Raw genomic sequence first — 21,937 nt, 5'->3', positions numbered from 1 at the left:
TATGCAGCAAAGCACTAACTAATCACAAATTGGACATTTCATAGGTATTCGATGAAATGACAACTGAATTGTGGATTCAAATGAAAGCCATTGGCCAGGCACTAAGCCACACGGCTGCCACAGGCGCTGCTGACTGCCTCGAATTGTGGCATGCGTTTACTGTTTTTCGAATCGAATCGAATCAATTAAATTTGTCATCGCTGCAAATGGGAGACAAAAGTTGACAGCAGCTGAAACAAAATCCGCTTAAAGGTTTTGCTGGCCGGGTTGATGTAATACCCTGTATAATGCGCTTTCGTTATACGAATAACTGCAATGGGAAAAGGACATTTATGTATAATAAAACGAAGATTATACTGGAATTATACTGGAATTAATTTCACATTTATTGATAAGCTTACGATGATGATATTATTATAGTCCTTAGAGCGCATGGATATCTGTAAGTCGATCAAAACAATTAAAGTTTGGGCTTGCCAACAACAAACAGACAAATGGATATTATCATTTTATCTGTTCATTTGCTGTTGCTGCTGTTGTTGTTGCTGTTGTTGTTGTTGCTGTCGTACACATGGCGCAAAGCTTTTAGCTTGTTTGCTTTAAAGTCGAGATGGGAAGACGCTATACAGCAGAGAGTAACCGGCAGTCCAACAGACCAGGAGTCCTGCAACTAGAAGCCATCTGGCAATGGGCAAACAAAAGCAGCTGCTCTCGAATTAAGCAGCTCTTGCAAGTCCAACAGACATGGTAATATGCTTGAGCAATGAAAATTTAATTGAATTGCATTTCGGCCAGCGGACAGCTTGTAAACTCTGTGTGTGAAACACACCGAGCAAAAGCTGTTTACATTTTCGGTATTGTTGTTGCGGCTGCCAGGTTGAAAATATGCAATTCTTAATTGAAAATTGAATTTGGCTGCAGATTTGCTCGCAGTCTCAAGTGCAAATTGGTTCATTTGTATGCAATTGGCGGTTGCTGAACTGTGCGCTCCACCCCGCCACGCACACGTGTGTGTTTACCTTTGAGCACTTAAATACGCAACATAAATGAATTAAGGCAAACATTTGCTCCCAAAGCCAATAAGCAAGCAGAAGGACATGCGTACAGAGCTGACCAGAACAACAGCTTAAGGATTTGCCAGTCTTGGACTTCGATGTGCTACTCCATCCTATAAGTAGATTAAGGCATTGTCCGTCAGTTAGCTCAGTTATGTCATTTACAACGAGCCGATTAAATCTGCTGCAGACAGATTCTCGGCTGAGTGGTCTGCATATAATCAATGTGCAACAATTAATGCTACAGCCAGGCAAGCTTTTTGGGGGCCACAACACCTGCTAATTGGCAAGCCAAAGTTAATCGATTTGTGGCCTGCCGTGATTGCAGCAGGTGACTTTGCTATGGCTGCAGTCAAATGTGGCTGCTTACCGCCAGTCTGTGGCTTCATTGTGTTGCTTTCGTCCAATAATACATGCGAAAGCCAGCGCAAAAGTGAATAAAAACACGCTCCAAAGCCAACTAAAGTTGTTTTACCCTGAACACATTGAAGAGCTGAAATATGATTATACTGACTTTGGGCAGAAGGCAGAAGGAGGTGACACACGTTGAGTCTGTTTATCCCTCTGTGATCTCGTCTCTACCAAACGCAGAAGGAATTCCGTTGCTATCGATAAAAATCGAACATTTTAACTCATTTTTAAACTCAGCTTGGATACCATAAGAACTGAGGACTTTATATTTACTGAGCGCATACAAGGAATGCAGAGATCTTCTAATAATAAGATTTTGGATACCATCCTCATTTACACACACATACATATTTGTAGGATGTCAGGAAAATATCAAAATTGTATCTTATTTAACTTCAGCTAGTAGAGCTGGTACAAATGTATATGTTTCTTTCTGTCTATATTCTTTGATTGAGATCTCAGTTTCCCTAAGGCAATCTACTATTCGACTAGAGCACTCTTACTTGTTTTTAAATATACTGAATTTTCCATTTTTTTTTTTATGAAGAGTTTCAACAATCGAAATACCTTTGACAATGCATTGCCGTATTCCATTGCCGTATTCAGGCAAGTCATTGACAGCAACTCGTCAGTTAGCATGCTCAGTTTGAGTGACTGTAAGTTTATAGACTCGATTAGCAAATATGCAGAGTTCAATTAGAAAGCAATATTAAGTGTCTTCAAAATGAAATGACATTAATTAATTGGTAATTGGCAGCCAGTCCTTGAGCACATCTGAAGAGAGATTGGATTACACATGACCTCGGCAATTGCGCATTTGGCAAAGCATACTTTTTTGGGCAGACTTTAAGCCCAGGGCCGCAGCTGTATTGTACCTTAATCACTGTGGCGATTCTCTTACAAGTGATAAATACTTTTCCCTTTTCCTTTGCCAGAATCACAGATGTAAAACAACAATGAGAAGGCAAATGCAAACCAAACAAAAGGCAAATGGATACATGCTTACACAAGGAGCGCTGTAAACAGAAATTAAAACATTTTTGCCTTCTACATTTCCATTTGTGCAGCCGGAAATGCAGCAGCTCAAAGATGGCCTCCGTTATGCTGGTCTTAGAGGGCCAGTTATCTTTTACTTAACTTACCTACACTGCCATGCGCTTCCGCTGGAGCGGCCCGTCCCACCCTCCACTCAGCCGTTGGGCTTTCCTCCTTCATTTCTATTTTTTCTGCTTAATGTTTAATGCCTGATTGAGTTTTGCTTTTGATTTCTCGACTTGCTTTTGTTTTTCTGTTGATTTGTTTTCTTCTTTTTTGCTGCTTTTCTGTTTTTGCACTCACTGGACATTTCTAAGAGCTTTTTGCTTTTGAGGTTTTTGTGTTTTGAGCATTTTCAGTTATTAAACTTTTGGACCAGCTTACACTTCGCCCCTCTGCACTGCAGCAGTCGCTGGACTTTCTGTGGCTGCCCGCCCGGTTGCTAAGTAATGAGATCGATTTTAATGGCATACTTCATTTTCATTTTACTCTATTCCCCCAATATGCTCACCATCCTCCTCCGCTTTGCGCCTGCCCACTTGTGCCACATTTCGACGCCGCCTTTGTTGCCATTCGCCTTCTGTGGGCGTGTTTTTTTTTTTCTTTTCTTTTTTTTTTGTATTTATTTATGCTCTGCTCTGCTAATTAAATAATAATTGCTTTTAAGCAATTATTTTGTTTGCATACTCACAGAGGCGCGCTCGCTTTGCGATTGCATGTTTTGCCTTTCTTTCTCTCCTTTCGAAAATAATTCTATTTCATGTTCAATATAAGGCTCTGATATCTGCTTGAGTCTTGCCTAAGCCTGCAGTAGCACTTAGCAGTACTTACTATTATGAGCCTGCTCTCTTGCTTCTTAATAATTACTCGCTGTGTATTCAAACTATAAATAAGCTCAGATACATTATGCTTTAATAACACATAAACATAACAAATTGTATGTATACATCTGTATGTATGTACATATATAAATAAGCATATACTCATGCAAAAGAACGCCAACGGCATTTGCCCTCAGCTCAGCTGGCTACTTTCGGGCCAGTCTGAGTGGGTTTATTTATTAAACATGGCTATTAGCAGTTGAGTCACGTTAAATGCAATCTGGTAGCGATAAAAAAAATTTATTTATTGTTAAAAAATCGCCTTGCTGGAAAACAAAATTTGAAAAGCAAAGCCCAGAACAATTCTTAATTAAGCGGAAATCAGCATCATGATACAATTAAAGCAGCAGTGTAATACAATTAAAGAGGCGTCTGACTGAGCATAAGCACGTTTTGGTCTATGCATGTATTTGTTCAACAAATTAAAACTTGTATTAAATAACTAAGTGCTAGCTGACTAAGTAGGCGAATCATTTGGTTTGGGATCAAAAATTCCTGTCTGGACAGCAGAGCAGATGCTGACCTCAGTGAAAGTCTTGTTATAGCACCAAAAAAGAATCTGTGATCATTGAGGGCTGACGGGAGAGTCTATAATTCCATCAATTTAAATATAAACCATTTATTTAAAGGCCGACCATCAATTAGGGCAATTAGAATTTTTTACAAAGGAATTTAATTGTTTGGTTTATATTAAAATTTATTGACGCTGTATTTTGGCCGCAAGGCCAATAAACTCATCAACACCTGAGCGATAAGTCATTCGGGGTTGACAAAACAAACAACCCCCCAAACCCGGCCCAAATGCTCAGAGAGATGTATTTGCGCCCTGGGCAGATGGCAATGCACTAAATGTGATTTATGGCTATTAATTTAGTTAACGCCATTTAAATGCTGTACATTTCATGCGAAAAGTGAATTCTCCCATGGCAACACCTGGCAAATATTTGCAAATGCTTGCAGACGGTACCAAGATCAAGTCGATGGAATTTCATTTAAATATTCAAAGCGCATTCTTGTCTGTCGCTCTAACCACATAGCCACATTTCTAGATGGCAGAAATAGATAGAAATGCACAAATTGATAAGGACATAGTCACAAACAGGCGTATGTATCTCAGATATAGATGTATGTACATATATATAGAAGCAGACAGAAATGAAGATACAGATACAGATACAGATACAGATACAGATACAGATACAGATACAGATACAGATACAGATACAGATACAGATACAGATACAGATACAGATACAGATACAGATACAGATACAGATACAGATACAGATACAGATACAGATACAGATACAGATACAGATACAGATACAGATACAGATACAGATACAGATACAGATACAGATACAGATACAGATACAGATACAGATACAGATACAGATACAGATACAGATACAGATACAGATACAGATACAGATACAGATACAGATACAGATACAGATACAGATACAGATACAGATACAGATACAGATACAGATACAGATACAGATACAGATACAGATACAGATACAGATACAGATACAGATACAGATACAGATACAGATACAGATACAGATACAGCCTAAAAGCAGGGCAACTTTTTGGTTTTATTCGCATTTAAAAGCTGCTCTGACCGGCTGTCTGTGGCTTTGTTTGTGATTTACAAGCGTGAAATAGCAGCAACATCAAATATTTAACAGTTTTCTATCGACTCGCAGTGCGTGGTTGCCTCTGAGTGAGTGGTCTGTGCATTTGCGGCAGCTCGATGGGTTGTTTATACATACATGTACATGTACACGTGTGTGTGCGTGTGTGTACAGAAAATTGCAACAATAGTTTGTAGCACATAAATATTTGCAATTTACGCATAACTGGCAAATGCCTGCACCAATTTACGAGCGTTAAAACATTTCAAGCTCGACCTCAACAATGGCCAAAATGAAATGCGAAATACGCAAGCATTCATTTAATTTGCATTACAATTTATCGCCGACGCCTGAAGTGCCGTTTGCTAATAAATCACCAAATTAATATTACGATGCGGGCAATGTGAAGAGTCCCATAAGAGAGCTGTCTGGTGAGGTTAAGGAGTACCAGCGTGAGATAGAACCTGTGCGTTAACGTAACGGTATTTATGATAGTATTATTAAAATCTTTATATCGAAATGTTCTATTTGCGAATTGAGTTATATTTGCTTCTATAATTAGTGCTCTAAACAACTTAAAAGAGCAATGCAGCATATAAAATATTTTGTTTACATTCGTATTTTAACTTGAAATCCACACAATGCTCGTTACGTTTCGGATAACATTCAAATATATGTTACGTTTAATAATACCCACGTAGGACAGATATAGGAAATTTCGTAATGAAATACCCAAATAAATAAAAATAAAAATAAAGGTTTGTGTATTAAATAATTCCCAGGCTTATAGGGATATTCTTGAATATATCCCTTCTTGGGGAAAATGTAAAGTTAACATTTTTGCTGAATAAAATGTGTTTCAAACAGATAACTACACAGATGGCGCCAGCGTACTGTACATTCACAACAGATGACACCACAAAGAAATCTGATTAAATATCCCTCACGTATTCTTCGGTAGCGCCACACAGTGTAAGAAAGAATCACGCGTGTTCTCTCGTCAGTGCCAGCACTTATTTGGTTTTTGAACCAGCACATGTCAACTAAATGAACTAATGTCACATCTCTAGCATTCGGTATATCAGCTGTTCATCATTTTAACCTAAAAATACTTTTGTAGTTTTACTTGAGGCGCTTTTTTTTTGCAGCTGCGTCTCGTATTTCCATAATGACCAACAACGAATCAGAGTCCGCTAGCTCGAGTCGAGCAAGCGGCAGCGCTTCAACATCTGCCAACAAAGTGGAAATTACAGAGAAAGTGCGAGTTCTTTGCCTGCACGGATACCGGCAAGATGGTCGGTACTTTTAATGCCATTTGTAATCTAATTTTAGAGCTAAATTGATTTTTAAATTAAAGCGGACTCATTTAAAAGTAAACTTGGCTCCTTTCGCAAATTCGTCGGTAAATACGCCGAGTTTGTGTTTATATCTGCCCCGCACGTAGCAGCGCCCTTGGACCCATCGACAGAGCCGGTGGAGCAGCAGCGCAGTTGGTGGGCCAACAAAGATGATGGCACATTTAAGGGTACCAATAGAAGTGGTCCGGCATTAGGCTTCCAAGAGAGTTTACGCTACGTCGAAGATGTCTGGAAGACACAGGGGCCCTTTCAAGGACTTCTAGGTTTCTCGCAAGGCGCTTGCTTTGTGGGACTCATATGTGGTCTAGCCAAAAAGAAATGTAAGTACATCGATCACATTGCAGGGATGATTACACATTTTATCCACTTTCCCCAAAAGTGACCTCCATTCGACCTGAATTCGCTGTCCTCAGCTCTGGCTTCATTTCTGGTAGCTTGGTGCATATGAGCGCATACGAAGAACGCATCACAATCCCCACTTTACACATTTATGGCTTGACAGACGAAATCATTCCCAAAGAGATGAGCGAATCACTAGCAGCTCACTTCAGAAATGTGGAAGTGCTCGAGCATAGCGGCGGCCATTATTTCCCAGCAACGGCACAGCAGAAACAGACGTACATCAACTTCTTCCAGGACAGGTTGCAAGAGTACTTGGAGCACTTGGAGCTGCAGCAGAGCAGCAACGCCTCGTTCATAGATAGCGCCGAGGAGGACGATGGAACGGCGACGGATGCCAACGATGCAGAAGTGGCCGCTGTGACGGCAGCCGCCGGATCGGGAATGGATGATAGTGATTAGTAATGTAGATTTTTTTCTTTTTAATAATAATTAAATCTTATTATTACAATAATAATAATAATCATAATTTGATTATAAATTATAATAAATTTAAATCCCAATATTTTAAATATTCACCATTTGCTCAATTATCAATTGTTATAAGCTATTTCAATTGTGACTTTCATTTCATAAATTTCCATTTAAATTTTGTGTAGTATCTATTTTCTCTTAGACAAATTCGTACAAATTCCATAAGAAACAAACAAATAGGTAGTATATAAAAAAATAATAAGATTAACAAATCCAATTTCAAATTATAATTTTGAATCATATTGTTTAAATTGTTCCTTGCTATATAACCGACGAAAAAATGCATACATAATTAGCTATTGTTTTCTTATTTTTGTTGCTGTTGCTTTAGTTGTATTGTTGTTGTTTTTGTGTGACCAGGCAGAGAAGAAACTGTAGCACAATTCGAAACATTTAGCATTGTATCGAGAGACTTTTGTTGACTGTGTGTGTTGTGTGGGACAAGCGAGCGATAGTAAATTTGACTTTCAGCATTTATAGTTTTGCTTTGCATGCGATGGCAGCAGTAGCAGCAGCAGCGGCGATGTCCAAGTGGGTAACTGCTCTTGTTGACGGTTTTATTTTGGGGTTTTAAGTGTGGTTGCTGTTGTTGATATTGATGTTGCCGTTACTGTTGCTGTTGATTTTATGCCACTTGCTCCTGTCCATTTGAGGCCTCTTGATTTTTCATCACTTCTGGTAAGTCAGGCGGGGCTGAGTAGGGCGTGATTTCCAGCGACTCGAAATCGCCCGCCTCGTTCCTGCAATCAAAATACATTAGTAAAATGTCAACTCAATAACAAATGCGGCACACGTGTGAAACTATGCGAGGCGGCCGATAACATACATATGTACAATGTTCTAGAGTTGAGTGGAGGTCGTGCTTTATTATGGAGCGCGAAGACGCTTGACCCTTTAGCACGAATGAGCAATTTGCATGCAAGTGCAGGAATAAATAATTGCTTTAGAGGAACAGCAATAAAACAAATCGTAAAAGAAAACCTTTTTGAAATTAAAGAAATAAAATCGCGAGTCTTCTGCATCAAAAAAATGTTCAAAATTAAATTTAAAGCAAACAGGAAAAATGTTTGTGTTATGAAAAATAGTTTACACGCGCTCATCTCTAACATGTGCAAATAATAATAAAAATATTAGCGGCTTATCAGCGTGACTCAAAGGGCGGCTTTCATAACGGGAACTGTGAATGACAGCGAAAGGGAAGCAAGCATAACTCACCTGCATGTTAGGCCTAACTGCGCTGGGGCTTGAGCCTTTGCCGTTGATACCGTAACGCCATAGTCCTGCAACGTTTGATCATCCTCCATGACATCGTTGTCCTGATTGTATAACCGCTGATCGCTGGGTAACACTTTCAAAATGCCTGCCAATGATTATAAAATTACTTAATAATCAAAAATGTGCTCTATAAATAGGAATAACACTTAAACACACGACACTCACACACGTACACGCACTAACACCCACAAACATGCACACACACAGAAGCGCGAATACGCTACGCATAAAGAAATATTTAGATATATTGCTATACTTGCCTTCGATCATGCGTTTCAGCTCAATAACTGATGTGTTTTCCTTAGCATCCGTAAAGATGGTTGTCTTATGCCTTCTGATCATGAGGAACACGTCCTGTAAGAAAGAAATCACATTGTTACGGTCAAAGTTCATAGCAACACCAGAAGCAACGGCGCTGACTACGGCGAAGGCGATGTAGCGCGGCTTTTGCTTATTCACCGTACGCATGCCCCTGCCAGTGTGGGTGCGAGTGCGTACGCTAATATGCGTATATATGTATGTGCATTAGTGAATTGCTACTTATCCAGCGTCCACATATCCTTCAGAGCGACATCGATGGCCGGCGAGGCGTGCTTACCATTATTGAAAATTTGTTGTTTGATGGCTTATGCTGACTATTGCCAAGTGACCTGAAGGTTGTGCTTCAATTTGTTATTGTCGATGCCTACTGCGGCTGTTTCTGCTGCTGGCGTGGGCGGGCGGAGAGCGCTTCCTTTGGCGGTCGTCGAGTCGTTCGATCGTTTCTGCTTACACCATCAGCCAATGCACGCTGGTTGTGCTAGCTTCGGTGCGTTAGTAGTGCGAATGTGGTGATCGCGACGTATGGAAGTGTTTGGGCATTCAACAGCCTAGTCGATTGCCTGCACTTGTAAGTTTTCGTGGAATTTTACGATTTTTAATGTAATTTTTTTTTTGGCGAAGCAAGACCGAATGCCAGCCCTGCCAACTTAAAATATGTAAGTTGGCAGCTCTTGATTTTTTGGTGCGTCAGAAATTATGTTACTTAGCAGTCTGTTAGTATTCTGTGAGTTTACATACTACAATTATGTACTAATTAATCCCTAGCGCACAAGTGTCACTTTACGCCTGGTCTAAGATCTGCCACGAAATGGTTTTGCTCGACAATGCTAACGTAAATAAATACATTAGCCGTGGAATTCCTAAATAATATATCATCTAATTACAGTTTATACTTCGTCTGGAAAAAATTGCCAATGAAGCGAGAAAGGATGCTTCCTTCACGTTGACATTCAAACGCTGTAAGTAACCAGGCTGTCCGCATGCGACTTCTCTAATCAATATGCGCTCCTATTTCCAACATTAGACGATGGGCATGACCGACCTGTGCCTCGTGAAGGGAGGAAACCCCTGCCGAAACCAGAAACGTATATGTGCTTAATGCGTGCCCAATTCAAATCCAAAAAGGTAAACACAATTCTATATTTTTATAAATTTATATTTCAGAACAATAGAATTCTTTTTAGATTTCCACGGTAGTTCGCCAAGAAGATGTTCCCACAATGATGGCGATGTACTCACAATTTATGAAGAGTAAAATGGATGGACTTAAGCGCGTTAAGAAAGTGAAAACCAAGGCTAAAGCAGCCAAGGCATAATACACGCTCGGTAGCTGTGTTTTAATTAGTTAAAGCTCTTAGATATTTACCAATAACCAACGTTCCCTTGTAAATTAAAATTTTTACGGCACTTCTATGTTTCTATTATTGAAATTAATCATATCCTTCTGGACGCACAAGTCGAGCAAAGACTTTGGTAGTTGGTCCAGTCTTAGTCCATACAAGTATTTTGGCCTTACTAGCTGTACTAGCGTATAGATATACTCTCTTTGAGCTTGTGCATCATTATCCTCGGACGCATAACACGAGTCATCAACATATAGGACATCAATCCCATTGCCAAGTGCACGGTGAAAGGATGCACCGGCCTTTGGTATAAAGTCCAAATAGCCAAATAGCCTCAAATTGTCAGCTATAAGTGATCTAACGTAGTCATCTAAAAATAAATGTCTGCTATTATATCATCTAAAAATGCGAGTCACTTACTCTTCAAGTAATACAAGGTAGAACTTCCACTATCTTCGTTTTGTCCTGCTGGTATCAAAGTCAAACTGATTTTGGATTCATCATATTTGATACTCGTTTCTTCGTTGGGCCTTAAAACTGTATATACAGGATTTTGGCAGGTTTTGGATAACACACCTTGGAAACGGGCCACATCATTTGCTGAGCCAATAATGCGTCCACACCAATTTGTGGGAACTATGTGATCCTGGAACGCCGCCGACGTTAACAGCATTGGTCCATTATGCTAGTTTATTATAAATAAATCATTTTATCAATTAGCCAATAGGCTCAAGAATTTTTCTTACTTGTTCGTAAGGGCCATATGTCTTTTTAGAATCCAATATTAAAGGTTGTCCAAGATCATTTAAAAACATCTTTTAGTGTAGAAAAGAATACAAACAAATTCCGGAACTAGTTTCAAGCCAAATTGCTCTTAGGAAGTGTTCTGTTAATATAACATTTTCTGCTTATGCCTTTTTTTTAGAGCATATTGCGTTAGCCTACGCAGATTTGCGCGATTTCAAATTGGAATTGATGTAGGCTAAATTATTAAAAAATCTATTTAAATTTTTTAATACCCATTTAAGAACAATAATTTAGATTTAATTATATTTGTATATGTACACATATGGATTTAATTGTAAGTCATCTTATTTAGACTCTTATTTATGATCGGCACTAACCGTGTACTTTTAGCAGCGTTACATATTGACCAGTTTTCTTCTTTTTTGTTTGTTTGTTTTTAACATACAAATATACTGTTAGTTCTATCACAATGAATAATATATTTTGTGTGTTTGGTTGTTTTGTGTATGTATGTATGTATGTGCTGTGCCTTTGTCATCAAGATTCGAGAGCTAGGTATCCTTACGTTATTATGTCTACAAACATGATATTATATGCTAACAATACAAAACAGACTGCAGCATAAGTTAGTTACCTTCTATCTCCCTTTGTTACTTCTTTTTTTTTTTTAGAACAAAGACAGTCTTCATATTTTATGAGAGTTTCAATTGCGTTCATAAAGTTTCTCGATTTGCTATCGAATATTGCAAGTCATTTGGCAATTAATGAGCTAGTGTGCGTTAATGTGGACGAAAGGATCACGAATGTGTGGATAAACTGGTTTACGAGGACAACAAGAAAACGTTTAGAGGTTTACTATGCATTGCAAATGACTAAACAAAAAATATGAAACGCTCCCATTGTAAAGAAATCAAAATTATAAACTAAGTTGAATATTTAAATTAATTTGATTAAAGAATAATAATAACAATAAAGCAATTACGTTTGCTTTTAGTTAAAAGTATTATAGCGCAAATTACTGTCGACGTCGCCAACATTTCCGCCAAAGCTACCGGGATTAGACGGTTGTTCAGCCATGAGATCCGTGCTTGACTGCGAATACCGACGCCACCGGGGCCATGGCCACGCATCGCGTATGCTGTCGATCAAACGCTGCTGGAATGTCTTGTATTCCATATCCACTGACTGGGTATCACCAAAATTGAAATCAGCCACCTCCACCGTAAAGCTGAGATCACAGAAAAGATCAGTTATTTGTGGGGCTTATTTTTAGGATTTATAGTACTTACCGGTTCCGACTTTGCATATAATAGGCGACACCAAAGATGACCAAACAGACGGCCACAAGCGTGCAGGCAATGGGCACCACGACAACAGATAGCTGCGACTGTCGCTTTGCTGTTGGATAAGTGAAAACACATTAACCAAATCGGTCAAATTGTAAGTAGTTTCGGGGTTATTTTACCAACCTTCATAGATGTTGACGGTAACTTGATTTAGAGTTGCCGAGACCTCGTTGCGTATGAAAAATAGAATCGTCTTGCTGTCAGCAAAATAACGAGCAAAGTTAAAATCACACTTATCGAAACTGTCATAACTGCTGCACGTCTCGTTGCCCGTAGCGTTGTATGGTGCTAAAAAAAATAAAATGAGTCAATTAATAATCATTTTCAGTAATTCATCCAATATCTGTCAAGAAAACTCAATGCCAATCTCTTTTAATAAAAAAAATCTTCGCAATAAATAGTTCAAATACATAATGCAATCTTAATACGCACCATTGTAGTATTGAGTGCACACTTCGTACGGTGGGGAGCCTTTGCAGGTGATTTGTAAATTAATCAACTCCCAATGCTGCACCCAGTTTTTGCCGCTAGTGCTAAAGCCAGATATGGGCGCTGCAACAAATAATATTATTAAATACATTTTATATGCAATAGTTGAAACTTATACACACTCTTCGAGATAACTTGTCGGTGAAAGTAACCGTACATCTTGCTCGAATCCTGGGCAACAACTTTGCCGTCTATGCAAGTGTGCGGCGGTGCTGCAACAGGCAGCAGCTTTAGCTTCCGCACACCCAGCGGATTGAGCAGGGCAACTGATGTAGCACCAGTGAGGTTTTGCTTTTGTAGCTCCTGCTTAACAGCGGCTGCAAGATTTAGACCAAGTAGCTTAGCGTTTGCATGCATCGTTTGGTTAACGTCCCGCTTAGACCGCGAAGGCTTAGTTGTTGTTGCTGGTGTCGTTGATGTTGTTGCTGGTGTTGTTGTTGTTGATGTCGTGCTTGTTGTTGTTGTTGATGTTGTGGCTGGTGTTGTAGAAGTGGACGTTGATATTGTCGTTGTAGTTGTAGTTGCGGGCGTGGTAGTTGTCGTTGTAGAAGTCGTTGTGGTTGTAGTGGTTGTTGTTGTAGATGTTGTTGGCTCTGGCAGAGGATCTGGCGATGCTACCACAAGAGCCTCGATATTATAATATTGATCGGGAACTGAATATGTATCTTCAAACTCGAAGACATGTGACATTCCCAGATATGTACAGTTTCTGAACCAGTAAGTATTGATATAGTAATGATTGCTTATCAAAAAGTCCAAGTCCGCTTGCCATAGTTCAATTTTATGTTTAACTACATCCTGCGTGGATACAAAGTCCTTTGTCCGCACCTTATCATTTTGTATAAGTTCCAAACTGCCGCTGAGTGTGTTGATTACACTGATTGTAGCTGTACTTTCGGCAACTGGAAACCAAACTATAAACTTCTCCTCTGATACACCCACTTCTAGACGATGCTCTCCCAAATTGATTTTGTCGTTAGCATAATTGAAAGTCCAATTGCTGAATGGTTCCGATGTTTCGATTTCCTACATATCAACAAATTCAAAGGAAATACGTATGTAATTAGTCTTTAGTTAACAATAAAGGGGCACATCTGCGCTCATTACGTTTGCTTTTAATAGCAGAGCTGTGACGCAGATTAATCATGAAAACCTAGCTGTATGGCTGTATAGGGGAAAACTCAAGTATATATAGAAATAAATCTTTTATCTTTTGTGTGTATTTCTGGTTGTGTTAATGCTATACGACAACGATGAACAATGTTTTTTGTTCTCTACTTCAATAATTTTATGAAATAGAATATGGAACATTAATAATAATGCAAAAGATATACAAAAGAAATTGTTATCTATGAAACTGAAATGTTAAATGAAATGTTATCGAATCGTATGTGCTTAAGCAGCCATATCCCATCAGACCCTACACTCATGCAGGGTATCTAAGCGTACCAGGCACGGCTGCCTACAAATCAAGTGATTGTGAAAATTTAAATGTGATATCGAGTACATATGTAGATATTCTATTGAAGCGGTATCTAAAATTAACTTTATTATTATCTCCGAGTCTAATACGTTTTGAAAAACGTTTTAAATGCATACATTATTTGTAAAAGCCACACAATAGCAGCAATAAGTTGATACGGTGCACATTCAGTAATTCCAACTCATGCATTCTCCTCTAACTAATGAATTTGGGACAGACGTAGGGCATGTGCGGTTCACTGCGAATCAGAGCTTATAGTTTTCGTTATGCACACATGAAATTAGTCATGAAATTTCTTTTGAACGCTCGTATGTACATATGCCTTATCAGCCACCATTCTTGATTTGGCAAACATAGCTTTCTATTTGTAAAACATTTTTACCTTCGTATGCCCAGAGTTGTCCTTCCAGCTGAAGCTATAGGTACCTTTGTTGGCAATATTCCTTCCATCGTATAAAGTAGCGCTCACATTTACCGTGGATCCGATGAGTACATGTTGTGGCGCCGTAATAACAACATGTTTACAATAAACTAGAAATAATGAGAATGTTTAAGTATATTTAAAGTTGCACGAGCTCGTATTGATTGGTATTTCGACTCGTTCTTACCTGCATGCAAAGATGCATATAGCACTAGAGCGAAGAATAGCGTCGCCTTGCTAATTTTATGCATTTTTGCAACGCAACAACTAAGCGTCTGGTATTTCCGACTACGCTTATTATGAAAAATAGCTAACAATGCACCTGCACTCCCGCCCCAATGAACAAACAAAAAACACTACACACATATACACTCACAAACTTCCGAATTGTTTTACGCTTATTCTTCAGTCACTTCTTTAATGTATACAATAGGTTGAACACTTTTAATTGCTTTGTAGTTAGAACTATAACTAAATCATCGGTACATCAATTATTCGCAATAATAATTATTGCGTTTTCGTTTATTTTATAGAACTTCAAGTTAGTGCTGCCCAATCGTTCGGTACAAACCCGAGCGATACACCGAACTAAATGAACAAACGGAACTGCTCAGCTAGTTCACAAGTCGTTCGATACATTAGTTCGTTCACTTGAGTTGAATTTATGGTAAACAGCCCAGAAAAAACGGTATTCATTTACATAGTTTAAAATACTAATATCGTTTATTCGTTAATTGTAAATATTCATACTTATATGTATGTATGCATATATATGTATGTATGTTGGTGCGTGTATATGTTAATATTTGAAGAAAACTTAATAGCATAAATGAAATACAACGAGATGAAAAAGCAATAATTACTTTGGGATACGCAAAACACAAAATACTCGAAGACATTTGCTTATAGCTAATGCTAATGCTGTCCATTTACTTCTTCTTGCTTTTGCCCAGTGTCAGTGTGTGGTGTGCTGTGGCCAATTGCTGCTTGCGTCTCTGAAAGTCCAAATAGTCCTCCTCGAGAGCTTTACGAGACTCTTCAAGTTTTCGTTTCTCTTCCGCATGATCCCGCTTCAATTTTTCAAACTTCAAATGCAAGTCCTTCTCACTGTCCTTCAGCTCGGCCTCCTTCTCCTTGACACGCTGCACAAACATCTGGCGCACCTCCTCCTCCTTGGACTGCAGCTCAGCCAGATGATTGGAGCGTTTTGCTTCGAAAGTTTGCTGAAAGGAAACAGGCTTGTTTTCGCTATCAACATCACTAAAGCCCATCTGTTCCAAACGCTTTTGTCGGTACAGCTCATAATGTCGCGTGTGGGTCTTTTCGCGCATATCTTCCATGTTTGTGCGTATAAGCATCTCTCGCAGCTTGACAAAATCGCAATGTGTCTCGTTTTCCACCTGCACCGTACCCCAGGGATATTGACGAGCACGAATTAGCTTGTTTCCCACCTTTATGAACTCGGTGCTACCAACGACGGCGAACGGAATGTGCGAATTCATGACGCTATTTGTTTCCGCCACAGTCTCATCGTCAGTGGGAAACTGGTAGATATGGACGCCATTGCTGTTGAGTTCCTGTATAATTTTTGCCTTGAAGCGCTGCAGCTCGACCTTGGAAATGGTGTCAGCTTTGGCAATCACCGGTATTATGTTCACCTTGCTGTCTAGCTTCTTCATGCAGACCAGATCCAAGGACTTCAGACCGTGTCCCGTCGGACATATGAAATACAGACAAATATGTATGCGACTGTCATGGCACGTAACAAGGGAGCGCTTAATTTTCAGTTCCTCCTGCAAATAATTCTCAAACTGAGCATCAATGTAGTCGACGACAGCCTTAAATGAATCGTCCTTATTGATTTGGTCGCCATATCCAACCGTATCGCAAATGGTCAGCTTTAGCCGCACATTGCTCTCCTGCAGCTCGTAAGTGTGGGCCTTCAATTTAACGCTAGGCAGCGTATGGGGACTCGGTGTCGATTCGAAACTAGTGTTGAACAGTGTGTCCATCAATGTTGATTTACCCAGACCCGTCTCGCCTAATGGGAAAAGAGACACATGTTACTCATATTGTTCAAAAAGTTACTATAAGTGGCTTCAATTGGGCACTAGACACATATTTGTGTCAAGCGGTGCTACCACTCTAGCTTTTTTGTAGCTATGTGTAGCTTTTTTTTACTATTATAAATGTATGACGTTGTGAAAAATAATTTAGCTATGTATAAATCTATAAAATCAAAGTTGCATATCTCAAATTATAAATTTGTGCTATAGTTCCAGACAATTTTTTATTTAATTCTCTTTTATTCTATAATAATTTGAAAATGAATAAAAATATTTTTTGTATTTTAAAATAGCTGAATTAATTTAATTTATAATAAAAAAAAATAAAAAAAATAGTTTACATGCATACATATTTAAATATAGGGACATTCTAGAATTTTCTTTCATTTCTTGTCAATCTAGCATTTTGCGCCCTTCAAATTCTCTCAGCACTGATATCAGGGTGAAATTGTAGAAAGCAAATTGATGAAAATCGATTGATAAACACTTTGCATATCAATCGGCCTGCTCGCGCCGCTTTCAATTGTTTACATACATATGTATTTACGTACGTGCATGCATACGGTTGAGAAATTATGTATGTGTATATGTATGCTAGTGAGTCATGTATTGCTTGTGTGGCTTAGAATCTGTGTGCAATGCACTCATTACAATTCTCTTAGTTGATTCACTGCACATACATACATATATACACACTTGGGCAATGCCGCATACACACACACACCCACATCTGTAAATACACACCTATACACATGACGTTAAAAACGAATCCATTTTGTACGCTTTTATTAACCAGTTGATCAGGCAAACTGTCAAATCCTACGTGTCCGGACTGCTTCAGAGTACGGAGATGCACTTCTTTTTTATTTACAAAATCAACTTCAGCCGACATTTTGCAACAATTTACACAAAAAACACGCACACTATAGACCTCGCAAAGGCGTCGCCAGCGAGTACGTTTTGTTGATAATTAATTTATCGCTATCGATAAAAAGTCGGTAGGGACTGTTTATCGGTTATAGTTTTAGATAAGTCTGGTAACTCAACACGTTTGACAGTCTTGCTGTGGCAACACTCAAAATTATTGTTGCTGATGTGTCCAACCTGTCAAAGTTTCTAGCAGAGCGAAAGTCCAGTGTCAAATAAGTTTTTCTTAGTTGATTGTTATTATAATGTCGAAAGACACAACTGCCAAGGAGGCGCTTATAAAAGCGGCCTATGCCGACGTTCACAAGTTTGGAAACAATCAGGAGTTTGATAAGGCGGTTAAAGCTGTTAATCGCAGTGAGTATCAAGACATGTGCCAAAGTTTTATCTAATTTTAATCATTCGATTACAATTTTATATCAGTACTGGGTGTAGCACCTGATGATCAAACTGCGCTGCACTGTAAAGTTGTATGCCTGATGCAGTTGTCTAAATTCGATGAGGCCCTTAAGTTCATTGAGAAAAATCGTCTGGCCTCTGTGTTGATTTTTGAGAAGGCGTACTGTGAGTATCGCTTAAATAAGCAGCTACAGGCACTGAAAACCATCGACGATGCTGCAGTGCAGCCTCTGCCTGCGAAGTTGAAGGAATTGCGCACACAAATACTGTATCGTTTGGAACGCTACGAAGATTGTCTAGATGCGTACAAAGAGATCATCAAGAACAGTAGTGATGATTACGAGGATGAACGACGCACTAACCTCAGTGCAGTGGCTGCCAATTTGGCATTGGACAAGGACAAAGACGTTCCAGAAGTACCCGAGGACACCTACGAGCAGTACTTCAACAGCGCTTGCATTCAGGCCAATCGCCAGAAATTCGTTGAAGCCGAGCGCAAACTGCGAACCAGCGAGAAATTGTGTCGCGAGTTTCTGGAAGAGGAGGGTGCCAGTGAGGAGGAGATACTCGAAGAGCTGGACGTCATACGTGTTCAACTCGCCTACTGTCTGCAACAGCAGGGCAAAATCAAGGAAGCTAGCGTTATTTATGCAGAATGTCTACGCCACAAACCGAAGGATGCTGCTTTGGTAGCCGTTGCCAGCAACAATACAGTGGTTATTAACAAGGATCAGAATGTCTTTGACTCTAAAAAGAAAATACGCGCTGCCATGGCAGATGCCTGTGAACCAAAATTGACCTCACGCCAAAAGCAAACAATAGCTCTGAACAATTGCCTCCTGGCTCTGTATACCAATTCCAGCGACCAAGTGCAGCAGTTGACACAGAAATTGACTCAGAGCTATCCGCAAGTGGAGTTCGAAGCTCTGCTGATACGCTGCAGTCAACTGGCCAAGGATAGGAAGCACAAGGAGGCTATCGAGCAACTGAACAAGTTTGCTAGTGCACACAAGACGCATGAATTTATAAGCAAATTTGCCATCATACAGTTGCAATTGCTTCAGGTAAGAGACGTTTACGACAGATTCGCAAAATTTAATCAAAACTTATTTATTATTAATTCTTTATTTGGCAGGGTAATCGTAAGGATGCTATCGAAACTCTACTCTCGTTGGGTGAGGCCAAGTACAAGCCTGGCATTGTCTCGGCGCTGGTGTCTCTTTATTTGGGCACCGACAATAAGCCAGCGGCATCGGCGCTGCTTAAATCAGCCGTCGAATGGTATAAGCAGAATAATGTGAGCAGCGGCGATTTGTCGGACATGTGGCGGCAGGCGGCAGAGTTCCATTTACGTGGTGGCGCCTCAGAGACGGCGGCCAGTTCCTTGGAGGAACTGCTCAAGCTAAAACCGAATGATATGAAAGTGCTGGCTCAGCTAGTTATTGCCTATGCTCAATTTAATCCTAAGCGTGCACTCGAGATAAGCCGCAAGTTGCCTAAACTGGAGACATTGACCACGGCTTCCGAAATTGATGCGCTTGAGGCGGCCAATTGGGTGATGTCTGCGAAGGCAGCTAAGAAGACGGCCAATGCAAAAGTTGAACCCTCGCCCAGCACACCCGCAACAGATAAGAAGAAGAGTGGCAATCGCAAACGCAAAGGTAAACTGCCCAAGAACTACAATGCCGAAGTCGCACCTGATCCTGAGCGCTGGTTGCCCAAGTATGAGCGCACTGGATTCCGTAAGAAGCGTGGCGGTGCCCGTGCCAAGGATATTATCAAAGGCTCACAGGGCATGGCGTCTGGCGCAGCTGATCAATAGTAAGTTTAATACTTAATGCTCATAAGATTCGTATAAATACCTTTTTCAATTTTCAGCGACATGTCCAATCGTGCCAACCTAAACAAGAACTCGCCTGCAACGCCCGTTTACCAAGAGCCCACGCCCGGTCCAAGGCAGCAACACCGCAAAGGCGGTCACAAGAAGAAGAAGGGTGGACGGTTCTAAGTCGTAATCAACAACATGCTTTTAATTTGTATCAATTACATATACACTATCAACTGGTCTTGCATTGTCATCTTATAAATAAATAGATTGGTTATTCTTCTCCATCATCGTCCTCGCTATTATTTTTCGCTGGCTCATCGCGCCTGGTATCATACGAGTGGAAATGCAAGGTACTTAGCCAATCGAGCATGTTGCGTTGCTCGGCCTCCGTTTTGTATATATTTGAGTAAATATACTTCTCTATGAATTGGGTAACTTGCTCCTCTTGCTCTGCCCAAGTCAAGGGCTTGTGGATGCCATCATTACCATAGCGATCATTGTAGCGTTCATAATGAACGGTATCCAATACGAGGCCTAAGCCTGGCGCCATGGGCAAGTCCAGGCGCTCCTCGGTTAGCGCACGCTCCAGCGTTGCAGTTGTGGTATTGCCACGAACTATAGCAATGGCTAGGCCGACCATTTTTCGGATTTGGTGCAGCATAAAGCTTTGTCCCTTTACTTTCAACGTAACAAACTCAATGGATTGCGGACTTAGGAATGGTGCACTGCATGTAAAGGACATTATGAAACGCTTTGCCGACGGATCTAAAAAGTTCCTACGTATAAATTATGTTAATATTATGTACAATATCTATAAAGTTTGTCTTTACTTTTTACTGGTAAAGTTGTGAAAGTTTTTCGTGCCCTCATAGAGTTTTAGTGTCGCGCTAACTTTCTCCTGGCGCTCAATCGGTATGCGATACGTTTCCTGATCAAGCTGATCATCGAAAGCAGCAAATGCTATGGTTGGCAGTGTATATGTGTAGGTGCGTGCGTTACACTGATCCTTAGCATTAAAACCTTTTGTAACGCGCTCCACACCAAAGAGACGAATCTGTTCTGGTAAATCTTTATTGAATGCGTCTAGGTCCAGTTCTTCGGCTGCAAGAAAATTGCCATTATAATAGGCCCAATCAGAATAGTTGAGTTACTTACGCAACTTAACGGAGCACACCTGTCGAGCGGCCGAGACACCCTTATCGGTACGTGCGGCCCGCTGAAAGCAAGCTATTTGCACCTGTTCAAAGGAGTCTTCTGTTATCCATTTGTGTTTAAGCATAGCTTTGAAAAGCTCCTCCTCAATAGTCTGCATACCCGGATTGCGTTGCATGCCATAGTAATTTGCACCGCAGTAGCTTAAAAGTATAGCGCACTTCTTTCGCTTAATGCGATCTGCAGGATCAAATGGAGCGCGTTTCTTTCCGTTTGCAGCATCCTCCTCATCTTGCGCCTTCCAGTCCACCCACTTCTTACGCTTAAGAGTGCGTTTCAAACGATTTGCTTCCTTCACAGCTTTATCCTCAGCTTCTTTGGCGATTCTTTTTGCCTCCCGTTCCTGTTCCAGCTTGTCGAGTGCTTCAGCCATAGCAGTCGCGAAGGATTTTTTACGCGAATAAAAATTGTGCCGGCTTACTTCAACTTGCAACAATCTTCTTAGGCTAACTGCACGACAAAAAAAAACAGATTTTTGTAACTGTGTTTTATAAAATTGCAACACAAAATTCACCTGCCTTAGAGTAGCTGCTCAATATGTGGTTGAACATTTATTCAATTTGAAAAATTAAAATACCAACAAACACAACCTCACACGTGTGCCGTTCTTGGTAATAAAACACAGCTGCTGCATGATAGTATCAACTGCTACAACCCTAGCTTTGTTATAAAACCACTAGCCCGAGTAATAAAACTCAAATTAACAAGCTGTTAAACATATCAATTACAAAATATATAAATTAAAACATTATTAAAAATTAGTTCAGCCTATAAACAGTCTTTAAATATTAAATTTTTCATAAATGAATTAATTTATGCACATTTTG

At 39.9% G+C, this 21,937-nt stretch overlaps 8 protein-coding genes across 9 annotated transcripts; 3 read left to right on the top strand and 5 right to left on the bottom strand.

The window, feature by feature from the left end:
- Nucleotides 1-6,085: 6,085 nt before the first annotated feature.
- Nucleotides 6,086-7,291, top strand: LOC108659097 (esterase GA18864). Its single transcript, XM_018111846.3, has 3 exons — nucleotides 6,086-6,317; nucleotides 6,380-6,700; nucleotides 6,760-7,291. The coding sequence occupies exons 1-3, from the start codon at nucleotides 6,191-6,193 to the stop codon at nucleotides 7,179-7,181; spliced, it is 870 nt and encodes a 289-aa protein (XP_017967335.1). The 5' UTR covers nucleotides 6,086-6,190; the 3' UTR covers nucleotides 7,182-7,291.
- EloB (transcription elongation factor elongin B) lies at nucleotides 7,187-9,492 on the bottom strand. Its single transcript, XM_018111848.3, has 4 exons — nucleotides 9,127-9,492; nucleotides 8,789-8,882; nucleotides 8,469-8,613; nucleotides 7,187-7,993 (listed from the first exon to the last, which is right to left on the bottom strand). The coding sequence occupies exons 1-4, from the start codon at nucleotides 9,127-9,129 to the stop codon at nucleotides 7,879-7,881; spliced, it is 357 nt and encodes a 118-aa protein (XP_017967337.1). The 5' UTR covers nucleotides 9,130-9,492; the 3' UTR covers nucleotides 7,187-7,878.
- A 128-nt stretch (nucleotides 9,493-9,620) lies between these two features.
- On the top strand, nucleotides 9,621-10,256 carry Srp14 (signal recognition particle 14). Its single transcript, XM_018111849.3, has 4 exons — nucleotides 9,621-9,681; nucleotides 9,736-9,808; nucleotides 9,874-9,974; nucleotides 10,034-10,256. Exons 1-4 carry the CDS (start codon nucleotides 9,658-9,660, stop codon nucleotides 10,163-10,165), a joined length of 330 nt encoding a protein of 109 aa, XP_017967338.1. The 5' UTR covers nucleotides 9,621-9,657; the 3' UTR covers nucleotides 10,166-10,256.
- Nucleotides 10,240-11,084, bottom strand: LOC108659099 (uncharacterized). Its single transcript, XM_018111847.3, has 3 exons — nucleotides 10,939-11,084; nucleotides 10,613-10,877; nucleotides 10,240-10,562 (listed from the first exon to the last, which is right to left on the bottom strand). The coding sequence occupies exons 1-3, from the start codon at nucleotides 11,005-11,007 to the stop codon at nucleotides 10,249-10,251; spliced, it is 648 nt and encodes a 215-aa protein (XP_017967336.1). The 5' UTR covers nucleotides 11,008-11,084; the 3' UTR covers nucleotides 10,240-10,248.
- Nucleotides 11,085-11,593: 509 nt separating this feature from the next.
- Nucleotides 11,594-15,274, bottom strand: LOC108659094 (uncharacterized). Its single transcript, XM_018111843.3, has 7 exons — nucleotides 14,866-15,274; nucleotides 14,640-14,788; nucleotides 12,897-13,800; nucleotides 12,718-12,837; nucleotides 12,409-12,573; nucleotides 12,229-12,337; nucleotides 11,594-12,167 (listed from the first exon to the last, which is right to left on the bottom strand). Exons 1-7 carry the CDS (start codon nucleotides 14,927-14,929, stop codon nucleotides 11,930-11,932), a joined length of 1,749 nt encoding a protein of 582 aa, XP_017967332.1. The 5' UTR covers nucleotides 14,930-15,274; the 3' UTR covers nucleotides 11,594-11,929.
- A 99-nt stretch (nucleotides 15,275-15,373) lies between these two features.
- Nucleotides 15,374-17,729, bottom strand: Septin2 (septin 2). The gene is made up of 2 exons (XM_018111845.3): nucleotides 17,489-17,729; nucleotides 15,374-16,719 (listed from the first exon to the last, which is right to left on the bottom strand). The coding sequence occupies exons 1-2, from the start codon at nucleotides 17,634-17,636 to the stop codon at nucleotides 15,608-15,610; spliced, it is 1,260 nt and encodes a 419-aa protein (XP_017967334.1). The 5' UTR covers nucleotides 17,637-17,729; the 3' UTR covers nucleotides 15,374-15,607.
- A 43-nt stretch (nucleotides 17,730-17,772) lies between these two features.
- Nucleotides 17,773-20,185, top strand: Srp72 (signal recognition particle 72). Its single transcript, XM_018111840.3, has 4 exons — nucleotides 17,773-18,028; nucleotides 18,095-19,134; nucleotides 19,206-19,891; nucleotides 19,949-20,185. The coding sequence occupies exons 1-4, from the start codon at nucleotides 17,917-17,919 to the stop codon at nucleotides 20,076-20,078; spliced, it is 1,968 nt and encodes a 655-aa protein (XP_017967329.1). The 5' UTR covers nucleotides 17,773-17,916; the 3' UTR covers nucleotides 20,079-20,185.
- Pus1 (Pseudouridine synthase 1) lies at nucleotides 20,073-21,768 on the bottom strand. Of its 2 annotated transcripts, none has more exons than XM_089256720.1 (4): nucleotides 21,625-21,768; nucleotides 21,054-21,556; nucleotides 20,729-20,999; nucleotides 20,073-20,674 (listed from the first exon to the last, which is right to left on the bottom strand). In XM_089256720.1, the coding sequence occupies exons 2-4, from the start codon at nucleotides 21,481-21,483 to the stop codon at nucleotides 20,170-20,172; spliced, it is 1,206 nt and encodes a 401-aa protein (XP_089112846.1). In that variant the 5' UTR covers nucleotides 21,484-21,556; nucleotides 21,625-21,768; the 3' UTR covers nucleotides 20,073-20,169. The 2 variants fall into 2 exon arrangements, with proteins under 2 accessions (XP_089112846.1, XP_017967333.2); XM_018111844.3 differs by having other exon boundaries at nucleotides 21,054-21,560; nucleotides 21,625-21,766.
- Nucleotides 21,769-21,937: the final 169 nt, after the last annotated feature.

This window comes from Drosophila navojoa, chromosome 2 (genome assembly GCF_054131105.1).
Source record: "Drosophila navojoa isolate 15081-1374.11 chromosome 2, UAZ_NAV_1.0, whole genome shotgun sequence".
NCBI classification, from domain to species: Eukaryota; Metazoa; Arthropoda; class Insecta; order Diptera; family Drosophilidae; genus Drosophila; species Drosophila navojoa.
This window is presented reverse-complemented; position numbering and strand designations above follow the sequence as displayed.